The sequence below is a fragment of the Eschrichtius robustus genome, chromosome 3 (assembly GCF_028021215.1).
Source record: "Eschrichtius robustus isolate mEscRob2 chromosome 3, mEscRob2.pri, whole genome shotgun sequence".
NCBI lineage: Eukaryota > Metazoa > Chordata > Mammalia > Artiodactyla > Eschrichtiidae > Eschrichtius > Eschrichtius robustus.
Window position 1 is genome coordinate 173,067,892 of NC_090826.1, and position 14,606 is coordinate 173,082,497.

The window sequence follows — 14,606 nt, forward strand, 5'->3', positions numbered from 1 at the left end:
TTTACAGATGAGAAAGCTGATATTTAAAGTGTTTAAGTAAGGTAAGAGTATAAATTTAAGAGCTTAAGTTTAAGTCTCAAGTAACACAGAATTAGGATTTCAACTGTTCCTGCACTCTGGCATAAATCATCCTTGTATGCTTGGCAGAAGCCTTGCTAAATTTTACTGGTCAGAATTGAGTCCCACTGAACAGAAATATCAGCAACTAATTAGAATCAGAGGAAGAGACTCGTGTCTATCCGACTAAGTGTTATTTACAATTTTTAGATTACTAGGACCAAGGTGATTGTCCAAAGTCAAGGACATCAAACCAACTAATTAGACTAAGAATACAGTCAGGAACCTTTGACTATGTTGGAGTTAGAAACAAATTGATTATGTTTATGGGAATAATGGATTCCAGAATCAGGCCAACTTAAGGAACATTATACTTTAGGTTGACACAAGGTAATGAAGTCCAGGTAAATCGCTTGTACTGGAGGGTACTTGCCATACCAGATGCTTCCCTTTCCTCAACTTGACCTTAGAAAGGCAGGTTAGACCTTATGTATTTGATGTACCTAATTCCATGCAGGGACTTGACTTAAAGTCCCCATACTCCAAGCATAAGGTTTGGACTGAGATGGATCAAACTTCATTAGATCTTTGATCTTTTTGAACAAGTAACTTACACTTTTAAGATCTCATTTTCCTCCGTTGTAAAGTAGGAATAATAAAAATCCCTTCATATGATTACTGTGAAAGTCAAAATAAAATAATATTTGTGAAGGCACTTAACAGAGTTCTCAGCACACACCAGCTATTCAATTGCATTTATTTCTCTTTCTACTCCCTTCTCTCTATCCTCACGCACTCCCCATGCCCCGCTTCAGAGGGTAAGGGATCTGGAAATTTGAGTTAGCCACTCAGTCTCTACAGTGTCTCTGTAGAACTTCTAGCCCTCTTCCTGAGCACCTGCTTTCTCAATATTCCCCTACACATACCCTTCAGCTAAGTTAATGAAAAGAGATTTTGACATATATTAGGTTAATTTCTGCTTATATACCTTTAGAAAACTATATATGGTTTAAAATGATTGCAAATCTTATTTATTTTTCTCATAAAGGCAGATTTGACTTAAATTTTCTTAACAAGCAAAACAGGCCACAAAGAGTTAAACTAATAAACGATGGAATTGGAGGAGGAAAGCAGGAAAAAGAAAACAAAATCAAAATGTTCTACCAATTTCAAAATAAGTTCGGAGTTTTCTTCATTATTTATTTTCACAGACAGAAGTCAGATCAAGTCACTCCTCTATTGAAAATCCCCTATGACTTCCTATCTTAATCAGAGTAGAATCCAATATCCTTACTATGGCTTAAAAGCCCCAAATGATCTGGCTTCCAACCCTGTGCTGCAACACATTCATGCAGGCTTCTGACAACAGGGCCATAGCACTTGATGTTACAGCTCCTAAAGGCTCATCCCTGAGATCCCTATCTAGTAGGCCTACTCATCCACTTTCATTAGGACTCTGTTCAAATATTACCTGATCGGAGAAGCATCCTCAGACCACTCCATTTAAAACAGGATGTTTGTTCACACTTTGCTCACCCTACCTTGCTTTATTCTTTTTGGTTACAATCACTCCAAGACAAAATATTATATGTAAGTTTATTTATGTTCTGTCTCCCTCATGACTCTTCTGTTCACTGCTGTATCCTCAATACCTAGAACAGTCCTTAGCACATAATAGGTGCTCCATCCATATTTAATTAATCAGTGAATATTTAATTCATAAATATAGTGTTGAGAATCTAAGTAGAGTGCATTAAGTTCTCATAAGAAATGTTAGAAATAAGTTCCCTTCTGAATAATATTAAAATCTAAAAAAAAAATAAAACACAGCTTCTACATGAGAAGTCATGACAGAGAGGGACAAGAATTAAAAAGTAGCTTAACATAGGGTGAACATGTAAAATGCCTATATATCAATATGTATATGTAGAAATGAATCACTTTGCTGTACACCTGAAACTACAAAACATTGTAAATCAATTATACTCCAATATAAAATAAAAAATTAAATTAAAAAAAAAGAAACAAACTTAACCCATCACGAACTTCCTGGGTTCTAATTATTTAAAACCCTAAAATGTGCTGTTTGTGAAGAGAAATATATAAAAACGATATGATTAACTCAGATCAGATAAAAGAGGATCAATATTAATATTACAAGTTGTATGTTACTGCATTAAATCTGTTTAAAGAAATAATAAAAATAATTTTAAAAAATTGCAAGTAGGATTCAAAGGTGAAACATTTTGCACATTCAAAAAAGACCAATATATAGCCAATAATGAAGAGACACACACCAGTACACATATAAAAGCTAAATAACATGACATAAAAGGATACCACACAGTGGAAACTCAGTGGAATTCAGTGGAAGAGGGGCATTTTGAACTCATTCCTATTAGCGTTTGACAGATCAACTAGATGAAATTTAAATAAGGATATGGGGAAAATGAAAAATATGATTAATGAACATATACCAAATTCTTCTTTCCACAAATAGGATAGTATAAATGACCAGTAAGTCACAAAGAAATCTCAGTAATTCAGAAGAATAGAAATGAAACTAGGAAGTAATAGTGAAAGTTTAAAAAAAAAAAAGGCCAATACTTAGTCAAATAACAACTGTGTATTATCTTTGTGCCATCCTGTAACATCCTAGACACAATGTTCAGTCTCTTTGATGAGTAGACCACCAAACATGAGTGCCCACCAAACATTTCTTGTGGGAGCAACTTCCCCAAGGGCTTGGACAGGTTTGATAATGCACAACTCTACCCATGCCCCTGGCTTTCTTATCACATCAGCTACCACCATATTTGCTTTTCACTTCTTGGAGTTCCAAACCTTTCCCCTATGTTAGGCAGAGAAGCTTCTCTCTTCCTGGGTGGACACCCAGGTCCTGGAGGATTCAGGTGCTAATCAAAGCACTTAGTCATAGTATATTTTTCCCAGCAAAGTCATGTTTCAACTTCAGAGGCAATCTGGTGCCAGCTGTTAGGTAGAAACATTTTTGCCACTGCCTTGTTACCAACATAGAGGACATTAATAAAACAAACCAAGAAGAATTAAAATTGTTTCTTCCAACTCTGGTGCCTACATGTTAATGGAGTTGAAACGGTATGCTCATGCCATTTGGATTTCTGGATCTTGGTGCTTCCTGTGAGTTAATTCATCAAAACCAGTGTAGTGTGAAGAAAATCTTGTCTAGTATGGTAGTGAAGAGCATAGGCCTTAGAGTTGGGTTTTTTGGCTTTGAGACTTAGTAGTTGTATGACCTCATACAGATTATCAGTCCATCTGAACCTCATTTTCTTTGCCTCATGTAAAGAAGGAATAAATATTTAACTTGTATGGATGTTCACAAATTAAACGATAGGCCCATACACCATTTTTTTTTCTTACAAAGTCTCCCTTTTTATGCAAAATGGGGCCTGATAGGAACTCTTGTGAGAAATGCAGATTTGCTGGCCATAACTGAGACCCACTGAATCAGAATCTGCATTTTACCAAGACCCTCAGGTGATGTACACTGAAGTTTACAAAAGAACTAATCTAGTCAATAACAGATGAGAAATGACAACAATTTCTTAAGGAAATTGCCCGTTTATTTTTTCATATACTAACATTTTATATGGTTTTTGCTCCTATGCTAATCAATACCCTTTTTTTTTTAAACTAGGCAAACTGAGAAATTTTGATTCCTTCGTGATCTTTAGAGACTTTCCTTCATACTGAAAATATTAATAATAATAATAAATGAAATGGAAGGAATGCCAGCCTATTCTCATCATGGCCTTTGTAGAGCCCTAGTTTTTTCTCCAAACCACCTCCAGCTTTGGGAAAATGTGCCCATTGTCAAAAGTCAGGAGATGGGGACAAAGATTAACACTGAAATCTTTAGAAAAAAATTATGTCTGTTTGCAGTTGCATGACACTTCACCAAGCTTTTCTACAGCACTGTTCTCAAGCTCTAAAAATATAGATTAATACATTAACTTGTAAAGTTGTGAAAACCAAATGAATATTGTATGGAAAAGTTCCTAATGCAATGCCCAGCATATAATCTGCGCTCAAGAAACGTTAGGCATTTCCCTTCCTGTTCATGCTTACTCTGTTGTAAATATCTTTTAAATGCCTATATTCCATATTAGGCTGTGAACATCAGAGGGATGGAATTTATTTCTTTTAGATATCTATGTCATAAATACAGGACCTTCCACATAATTTATCTATAATTACAGATAATACATAATTTCTGTCTGTAGCTATTTTTCATACATTTATGTAAACCAGGACCAATGATTGATTGAAAGATTCATTTATGGAATTATTAGACAAGTAATTATTGTGCAGCTAAGAGGGATGATACTTATATATCTCATATATTATCTCACAACAGAATGTAAAATTAAATTGTGATCAAGTGCTGTAAAAGGTACACGGTGCTCTAAGAATACAGTAGGTGAGAAAACTGTTAGAATAAGAAGAGCTCAGAAAGATTCTGTCTTCTTGGCATATTTTCCATTGGTCTAGCATGTCACTATCTTCTACTATGGTCTGATTTACTTTTTTTGGATTTTTTTCTTAAGTTGGAAAACCTCCTGAGGCACTGCTTCCAGAAGGCCAGTGTTCAAATGAACCTCTAGTGAGAAGATTAGGTATAGAGAGATGGATAAGGCCACTAGTGTCTTCCTTAGCCCTCTTCTATTAATTAACATACTGGTACTGATTATTCTGTCAGAATAGTTTAGATACTGTCACTTCGGGAAGACAATTGAGTCACAGAACAGTTGAGTTCAATGATATTTATGACATAATGGAGGTTCAAATCCCCAGGTAGATGGGGGATACTCTGAGCTCACCCAGCTAAGGAGCCTGGGCGACCCCAGTCAGGCCATTAATCCTTCTACAAGGAGGACACAGGTTTCATCACATTGCGGAGTGATGATGTCAAAGGAAAACACTTCATTTTACGATTATATTTATACTGGAATTTTAAAAATCATCTCCAGCTGATAACCATGGCCCCCTGTATCTATAATCCCCCTGTATGCTAACACTACTTTTAAATTTGCGATTCTGTTTGCAGCCCACAAATGACGAAGAGAAGTGGGTGGTACTCAGCGAGTTAGGGAATTTGCTCATAGGAAGCTCCTGTTGAGGAATAACGGGCTGGGGATGAAGCCAGGCCTTTTCGCGCTCCCCCAGTTGATGCCCTACCTGTTCCTGTAGTAGTACTGATGTGCTACACTCGTCGACCGAGCTTGCAGCCGGGCTAACGTGGCCATAACCTCAGCGCGCCAGGTGCACCACTGGAGTTACTCTCGGTCTCCTAGGCAACCGGGCTAAACCATTCCGCTGGTCCCGGGGGTTCAACTTTTCGTTGACTTTACATTTTCTCCCTCACACTGTTTCAGTTTCCGGAAGACTAGAAAGAAAAATTAAGAAATTTTGCTTATGAAAAATTTCAAGTTATTGGCTTCTATATCTTCTGCGAGCAAAAGGAGGAGATTCTCGGAGAAGGAAGCTAGGGTGGGGGCGGGGAGGAGAGCTAATGGTTGCTCCTGGCATCCGGTTTCCGCCGCCAGTCGGCTTCCGGAAGCTCAGCTCAAAATGCTGAACTGCTTCTGGGAAGCCGCTGGTGCTGTGGTAGTTGGAGTCTGTTCTCGGGCCTGAGCCTCGAGGCCAGGCTCCTGGGTGTCGTTAATGTTCGGGGCCGCCGGGCGCCAACCGATCGGAGCTCCAGCCGCCGGGAACAGCTGGTGAGGCTGGCGGCCCAGGGGATGGGAGATCTGGGAAGGGTGTGATGGCCGGAGGCCGCTGGACCTGGAATGGAAGGGGGAGGGAGTTGTGATGGATGATCTGAAGACCTTTAGGCCTTGCTCTCACTCGTGCCTGGGATGGACGCAGTTTGAGGAAGGCGTTGAGGTGTGTGCTAAAGATTTGCGAAGGAATACAGTTAATGCTTGCTGATGGCTTGTCTACCACGCCACGATAATTTTGGCGTGAACCTTTCTGTACTCCAGGAGCAATTCATTTCCTCATTGACTGTTGACAAGACGAGGGTGCAGAAGACTGTATCTTAATATAGGCCTTATTTCCTCATTTGCCTTTTTAAATTTACTAGATTATCCCAGGTGTTTTGAAAGATCAAATCCCAGAAATCTAGACTCCTGGAAGTTTAGTAGTGGAGGAGACTTCGCCTTCCTACCCCGGGTTTTTGGAGTAGGAGTAACCTACCAGTTTCTGCCCCTTGAACGTTCCATTCTAGTTCAAATAAGATGTGCATGGGGTGTCCCCTGAGAACATGTAAATGTCAGGATTAAATTTGGGGTTCGACTACAGTATCATACCACGAACGCCACTTTAGAATAATAAACTGCTTTGACGTGTCAGAGTGCTTTCACAAATACACACACTTTATCTTCATGACAGCCCTATGCTAAGAGATTATCGGAGGCACAGAATAGTTAAGTGACTTGTCCAGTGTTGCCATGCATCCTTTAGTCCTAGAGCTAGAAGCTGGGTTTTGGATTTCTAGTTGAAAGCTCTGTAATTCCGGTCTTGTTTTTCTCCCAAACCCTTTTCCTCCAAGTCTACCTAAGACTAACAGTGAAAGAAGCAAAATTTCCACTGACTGTTCTCAAACATAAAGTGTTGAACAACAGGTGAAATGCAGCTGTAATATGTCTGTCCATTCCTAGATCTGCAGCAAATGAGAATGTGGGGGATTCTAGTAGTCTGTGGTCTGAAGAATTTCTTTTGCATCACCTATCACTGAAAAGTTAAAAGAATATCTTGCCTAAAATGTTTTGAATGAGATCATATCATTCTGTAGTTCATTTTATAATGAATATAGACTTGTTTGTGCTCCTTTTTAAAAAAGTGTTTTAGTTGAAATATAGTTGATTTACAGTATTGTATTAGTTTCAGGTGTCCAGCATTGTGATTCAGTATTTTTACAGATTATACTCCATTGAAAGTTACTACAAGATAATGCGGAGGGGCAAATTAGGGGCATGGGCTGAAGACATACAAACAACTATGTATAAAATAGATAAGCAACAAGGATATACTGTATAGCACAGGGAACTATAGCCATTATCTTGGTTATGCTCCTTTTAAATGCTCACATTTTCCTGTGAGAAAAATAGCATTTGTTTTAAAATGAGCCTTTTTTTTTTTAAATGTTGAAGCAGTTAGCATAAAATAAAACACATAGTTCTTAAGTGTTTAGTATTTTTAGTTTTGGCAGTTGTATACACTGTGTAACCACAACACAAAACAAGATATGGGACATTTCCACCACTTCAGGGTTCCCTCTCCAGGGTACCTTTCTTAATGTTTCGCCATTAAGCATCTCTTTAAGATGGGGGGGGGGGGGGAAGACAAAATGTGTTCTGTAGACTGGTCTGCTCTTGTTATAGCGATACTGATTTGTGCAATAAATGACTATTTAAAAGTATGACTGTTTCACCTCCTTTCTCACCCTTCCACCTTCCACCCAATTCATGGTTAGGTACCTCTTTATAATATAGAGAAACCCTCTTTTAGTTCTCTATTTTACTTGACATGGAATTCATCCTTTCTTATAGCACCAGAGTATAACATAGTGCCTGGCATGTTATCAGGGTTTTTGAATGGAATTCTTAAATCCTGCCTGATTTGACAGAATGAGTGTGTTCCAGAAATTTGGATCCCTTTTTTCTAGTTCATCTGGGCAACCATCACTTTATTCAAAATTTCGTAATGGAATTGTCTTTTTCATTCATTGATCATACATTTGCTGTACTATGCCTGTGTGTTTTATGCCAGTGACGAAATATCAGTGCCACTAAGGATGCTACTACAAAGCCGTTATTTGGTGCCGGGTTTTAAGTACATGTATCGTCTCTTGTAGATTTTTTGAGGTAGGTGCTATTATTTTTTGCATTTTAGAGGTGGTGAGACAGGAGCAAATGTAGTTTAAATATATACCCAAGTATCATATTTGCTGTATGATTCCAGTATATCTAAAAGAAAAAAATTCTGAACTATCCTAGCATACTGCCTATGTGTCCGAATGAGCTACCATATCACAAGGAGTATATAAACCGGAAGGTATATGCCCAGATTCGTTAACCAGGCTAGAATTCCTGATGTATCTAACTCCCATCTTGAGTTCAACTTTTTCTCCAATGTCCAGGCTGGTTTTTCAATTTTCAGGCACCACATGGGTAAATGTAAATGATTCCTCTCTTTCTTAATAATTTGTTGAAAGGTAGAACTGATATATTATTTTATAATTTAAAAGCCTAAGGAAGAAAAGTTTTATACAATTAAATAGTAAAAGTTCTATTTTTTGTGTGTGTCAGGAAATATATGTTTTTTGTGCAAGTTATTATAAATAGTTCATATTATATTTTTATAAAATCTTTGTAGCTGGGAATGTCTATCTTCTCTTCCTGCCACCTCATTCACATACAATTTTGAAAGTAGGGTCCAAAAAGTATCTATTTTGGTACTTAAAATGTTAACCTGCCTTTTAAAATTTGATTCATTTAATGGACAAATCACATTTAGAATTTTGACACACTTTATTACTTTATTAGTGATTTATATTTAAAGTCAAATTCTGAGGTTTTTTTTTTTTTTTGAAAGATTTTGAAGGTTGAACTAAACAGATTTTTTAAATTAGTTCTTGATAATGAAACTATTGAATCATTATTGATCTACTGAGCTATAGTATCTATTTATTTCACTTTATGTGGCTTTGCTTTAAAAAAAAAACCCATTACAAATAAACTTGATTCTGGACATTTTCTTCTATCATTTCATTTCTATTTGCTATTTTAATTTTCTTTAGGTCTGGAAAACTGCATAGTGAAAATGTGCTTTTTAAATAACTGCTTTTTTTTTTTTTGGCCTTTTGTCTTGAACTCAGTTTCATACTGTCAGGTTTGTCTGAGTCAGGTTTCTGTAATTTGAAATCTGGATTGTTAAAATTTTCAGTCAAGTCATATATTTCCTTTGTTATTTGTTCATTCATTGTCACTGGTTTGTTCATCCAGCAGACTTTTTTAAAACATCTGTTATGTGTCAAGCATTATGCTAGGTACTTGTAATTAATATTCAATTGTCTTCATTCTCATTCCTATTCTAGGAGTTCAGAATATATTCAAAAATATTGAGTAGTCACCATGTATGAGCAATGCATGAGACTCATTTCCTAAATATTAAGGTCGCCTAGATGCACTTTAATATATGCTTGTTAACAAGAATTGTTATGAATTATTTTTTAGGCTTTACATTATTTTTGTTTGTTTTAGACTTTGACTTTATTTCCTTAGGCAGTTTTTTATTCAATAGTTTACTTTTTGAAAGTGTTTACAGTATAAGGAAAGAAGTTTGAATGACTCTTGAAGTCATTAAATGAAGAAAAAAAATCAAAAGAATGATCTTCAAATTTAAATAATGAATGAGCTGCCTTATTAGATCACTATTTGGAAAGTAGAATTAGAAAATCAGTGTTTGGAAAGTAGAATTCGATTTTTTTTTGGTAAAGCCATGTATGATCTGCTTTTTGTCACGTTGCTAGGGTAAGGAGGAAAGAAAGCTTTCTGGGGGTTCCCGTGGTGACAGAAGTGACAAAGTAGTGGCTGCCAGCAACACCTCCAGTTGAGTGCAAGTCAGTAGAACTTTTGCTCCCATCATGGGAAATGAGTTTTTCTGTTTGGTGGCGAACCTTGTGGCTCTTAACTTGGAAGGATGATATCCTTTCATCTTTTTTTTTTCTTATATCTGTATATCATTAGGATAGGAGTAGGTCAAATACACAGCATTAATTTTTTTTTTAACCTGAGATTTTTGGTTTGTTTTTTTTTAATCGATAAAAGTCTTTAAGGAAGTGCTTAAATTTCTTGAAATTGTATGCAAGATTTTTGCAAATATCTGTTAACTCCTCTCTCACCGTCATTCAGAGAGGTTCAAGAACTCAGAAAAGTTGACGGTCTTAGCTTTTATTATGACATACTCGGGATTCATAGTATAGTTTGTACCTTAAAAGAAGAATGATTTGCTATTTCAATAACAATTTCCTCTTATTTGTGTGTAGAGGTTGTTGAAAGATGAAATAACTGCTCTCACACATAAGTTCCCATTCTTATCCTCACAGAATCCCTACAGGATAGTCATTATACACATTTTTATGATGAAGAAACAGAATCAAAAGATAAGGAATTTGTCCAAGGTCCTCTGGTTGATGACTATAGTATAATTTAGCTTCCAAATTCTTGCTTTGACTCTTAAAGCTCATGTTCTCTACAGTTTCCTTCCAGCCTTTTTTTCCCCCTAGTGAATTCTATTCCATACTTATTGCCTAGGGTCAATGTAAAGTTATAATTAATCATTTGCATGTTTCAGAATAAGATAGATTCCCCCAGCCCCCATGCTACTTTTTTAAAAAACAGAGAAAAGATTACTTACAATTAATGGTTTATATAGATAAGTCAAGGAATTTCTAAACTAGCCCAAGTGTTACCATTTAATGTTAGAGTTATTCTTAATTTCCTATGATCTGTCCCAAAATACATAAATAGAGAAAATTGAAGATGTAATCTCTTAATCGGTTACTAGACTGAGATAAAGACTTGTTTGGACAAATAATATTGCCATTAAGGAAGGAAATCTGTAAATTCCTATGAGCAGCAGAAATCTTGATCAAACTTTAGAACATTCTTATGAATCATATTTTGTTAAATTAGTCATAAAATTTAGCCCTTGATGTGCCATCTTTAAGGCTCATCATTTGCCTGTTTAGTCTCCCACGGTTATGGTCTACACTATTATGTGTTCATTTTAATCTGTTTGGCTATTTGCTATATACTTTTAAGACCAGCCAACCTTTCCTATCTTAAGTAAAAGCTCACATGAATATCAAGGCATGCTAATTCCAAAACTATTTTCTTCTTAAGCTTGTGGTAGTAATAGTATATATTCATCAGCATAGTTCTTGACTATGTACTATTGGTTCAGTGTTTTTGTACTCACTGAATTTTTATTCATACAGAATCTAACATGTAAATCGTTACTCCCTTAAATTTTTGAAGCCAATTGAACAGTTGTATTTAGCATAGGTACCTTTTAGCACTCCACTCCTAAAATTACTTAACTTTGTAGAAGATCTAATTTTTTACAGAGATGAAGATGAGAATTTTACCATGTACGAGGTGGTAAAGAGTATTTAATTTTTTTTTTCTTAACTAGATATGTGAAAGCTGTAGTCAATTACCCTTTAGGTATATCTGGAAGATTTTTGTTTTATAATGAACTTGGTGGGTTTATTCAGTAGACACACATGTCCATCCTCTTGTTACAGTTATTTTATCAGTATTCAGAAAAGGAAATTATTCCCTAATTTTCCTATATATGCTATATTTTTCCCTTCTAGGAATAGTAGTTATTGCCAATACAGGCTTCAAAAAAGTAATAATCGTTGACAAAATAGTTAGTTGTTGGTTATTGGGGGGAATTTGTTTTCTGGGCTTTCTTGGACTTCAACTCCTGCTATGCCTGCCTCTACATTGTTGACTCCCTTTGAGGCCCTTGGTTCTTCGGTCAACTTGTCAGCTCTTTGAGGACATAGGAGCAGTAACTTAGGACTAGGGCAGCTTCCTGATTCTTCTTCCTTGAACCAAAAACATTTGAAAAAACCCTTAAACTCAGTGCAGTGTTTTCTACATTAACTGATCTTCCTCACTCTAGAGCATACATTGTTTAGGAAGGCCTTTTCTAAATTAATTAGAACTTGGTGTTAAAGGAAGCCAAGGAGAGAAATTCACTCATTTTACTGGATGTTTAATGTTGCCTGGAGGAGGACAATCAAACAAACAAACTTGACCTTTGGCCAGATATTCTTACCTGTAACTGGCATATCAATTTCTGGGTTGATCATACATTTTATAGATTGCTCAGCATAATATAATACCACCTAAAAAAACAAAATGCTTATCTATTCAAGTCATTTCCTTTTACAAAATCCAACTTTATATAAATAGTGGGACTGTAATTTTATTCTATTCATTTGGACTAGCTTAAGAAAACAATTAGTGAAGTGTTCTCTTAGACATTATACTCAGTGCAAACTATTCCCAAAAGATTTCATTTCCACTGGGTTCCAAATGAAGAGAAATTGTTTTATAAATGTGAATATAGAACTCACAAATTAGCTAAGTGGTAATTCACTGGATTTTACTATAATTCAGTCTTTAAAACTATGGTTGCTTAACAAACATAGATTTTTGTACAGAAAAGTTACGTATTTCCAGTTTTCGCCTCCAGTAAGAAAGGGCTTATTTAAGAAAATATCTTTAGGATAAAATGTTTCGGGGCAATGGTCTTCAGTAACTGCCAAGGCAAAGGAAATAAATGAGCTATTGATCATGTGATGGTCTCTTATAATGACTATTTCTGTGAAGCTTGTTGACGCCACTTTTACCTGAGAGGTGTAAGTGAAGCAGCTTGACTAACTGTAATAGTACTGGCTCATTTACAGGAGTTTTGGTTGAGATTGACTTGCAGGACTCTGGTGAGTTGAAACTAAAGGGGAAAAAGTGATTTGAACTCTGAATGTCACTTAAATGTATTTTTTCTGTGTTTTTATAGGGTTCTTTTTGAAAAGCTTTTTAAAGTAGTTTTTTAGTTGATTCATGTTTGAATCACATCATGGAGTAAATTAGATCCTTCTAGTTAAAATATTTTTTATTTTCTCTTAAGAAAATCAATATAAAATCAGATAAGGCTGGCACAATTTTAATAATGTTATAAAGAAATTTTGCTTTCATTTTTAGTAATATTATTGGTTATATTTGGTTAAACTGCATTAGTCACAGCAGTATAATGAATTAATTTAAATGAAATTAATGAACAGTATCAAATTTCAGTAGATTAAGTCTGATGTGCTAAGCTTTTTCTAATGTTAGGACCATTACATTTTCTCTTCTAAAGTAAAGCACTAAAGTTTAACTTCCAAAATAACCTGCAATTTTAGTTGGAGATTATATTCATGCATTGAGTTAATTAATTTCATATTACTATTTAGAACCAGTCATTCACCCATTGATAAGAAAACTATTTCTTCAAAAAGTAAATTCCTCCAGAACCAGGTGATACTGAGTCTTCCTTTAGACAAAGGATCTTTATTGTAGTACATGTTAAACTGGCTTCCAGTGAATTTTTTTAAAGGTACAGTATTGTTTTCTGAGATAATAATTCTCGGACTACGTTTCCTCCAAAGACATGGTGTTAAAGGAAAAAAACAAAATATTCATTGCAATAAAGGGAAAACAAAAAAGGCAATTGTTAACATTTAGGTATTGAAATAAGATCCATTTGGCTTATCAATGTAGTTGGAATTGTAGCCCTTGTATTGGCTTAATGCTAATTCCTATGTGATGCATATTTCTCTTCATCAAATTCAGTGTTCTGAAACCCGAGTAACCTTTTAAAGGCAAAAAAAAATTTTTAGCGGCCCTCCAGAGTTCATTTAAAATATATATATTTGAATCACCATGTTTTTGAAAAATGTTTGTCTATATAGACTTTTTGTTTATTCATTCAGAATGTCTAAGGAGATAGATCTGGAAAATACAAACCCACATTAACTGAAAGACAATGTCCTATTACTTAATTGCTCACAGTGTGCATTTTACTGAGGACTACATCACTGGTTCTTTGAATTCGACTCACTTTCACCACCCAACTGCCCAGTGCCTTATGTTGATTCAGGTCTCCCATCCCTTTTTTCTGTTCAGAAGAATATAATGGTTAACTGTGAGTCATCAGCTTTACATAGATGCGTATTAAATCTGTCTCAACAATAAATAGTATCCCCTGCTGCTAAATCAATCATAAATAAAAATGCAAACCAGATACTGGACTTGTGTAGCTGTTCTTGGCTGTAGTTGGGTGAGCATTCAGGCTCTGGAACCAGATTGCCACAGTTTGAACCCTGCTTCTACCACTTCCTACATGTGTCACTTTGGGCAAGCCTCCCTTAAATCTCTGTTTCTGTGTATTTCCGCTACCACCTTATAGGGTTATTATGTGAAAATGAAATGAGGTAATGCATATGAAACACTTAGAAATGAGCCTGGCACATAATAAATACTCAAATGTTGGAAGCGTTATGCGTGTTTCGTATTTTAAGTGTTAAATCCAGTTGAATCACACGTGTGTTTGTTTTCAAGTTATCATTAAAATGAAAAGATCAAGTTGAAAGTCGTTAAAGGGAAGTTGTGAACACCTGAAATTATAGACTATAAAGATTGTATGTAGACCCGGGGTCAGCAAACTATGGCTGGCCATCACTTGATTTTGTAAATAAAATTTTATTAGAACACAGCCATATCCATTCATTTCCGTATTTCTTATGATTGTCTTGGCCTTACCATGGGAAAAGTTGAGTAGTTGTGACAGAGACCTAATGGCCTGTGGAGCCTACAATATTTTCTACTTGGTCCTTTATAGAAAATTTGCCTACCCCTGCTATAGACTCTAGAAACTATACAGTC

General features: G+C 35.6%; 2 protein-coding genes across 9 annotated transcripts in view; one reads left to right on the forward strand and one right to left on the reverse strand.

Moving 5' to 3' along the window:
- Positions 1–5,466, reverse strand: part of SPATA17 (spermatogenesis associated 17) — a 190,177-nt gene extending 184,711 nt beyond the window's left edge. For 3 of the 4 annotated variants that reach the window (XM_068538543.1, XM_068538541.1, XM_068538542.1), the window contains exon 1: positions 5,278–5,466. In XM_068538543.1, coding sequence (XP_068394644.1) covers positions 5,278–5,345 — 68 coding nt within the window. In that variant the 5' untranslated portion in view covers positions 5,346–5,466. The remainder of the gene's footprint in view (positions 1–5,277) is intronic. The other variant, XM_068538544.1, reaches the window with a different exon arrangement.
- Positions 5,467–5,659: 193 nt separating this feature from the next.
- The window catches only part of GPATCH2 (G-patch domain containing 2), a 164,647-nt gene continuing 155,700 nt past the window's right edge, over positions 5,660–14,606 (forward strand). For all 5 annotated transcript variants that reach the window (XR_011073675.1, XM_068541815.1, XM_068541816.1 and 2 more), the window contains exon 1: positions 5,660–5,819. Coding sequence is in view for 4 of the 5 variants with exons in the window: in XM_068541815.1 (XP_068397916.1) it covers positions 5,764–5,819 (56 nt within the window). In the remaining variant the exon portion in view is untranslated. The remainder of the gene's footprint in view (positions 5,820–14,606) is intronic.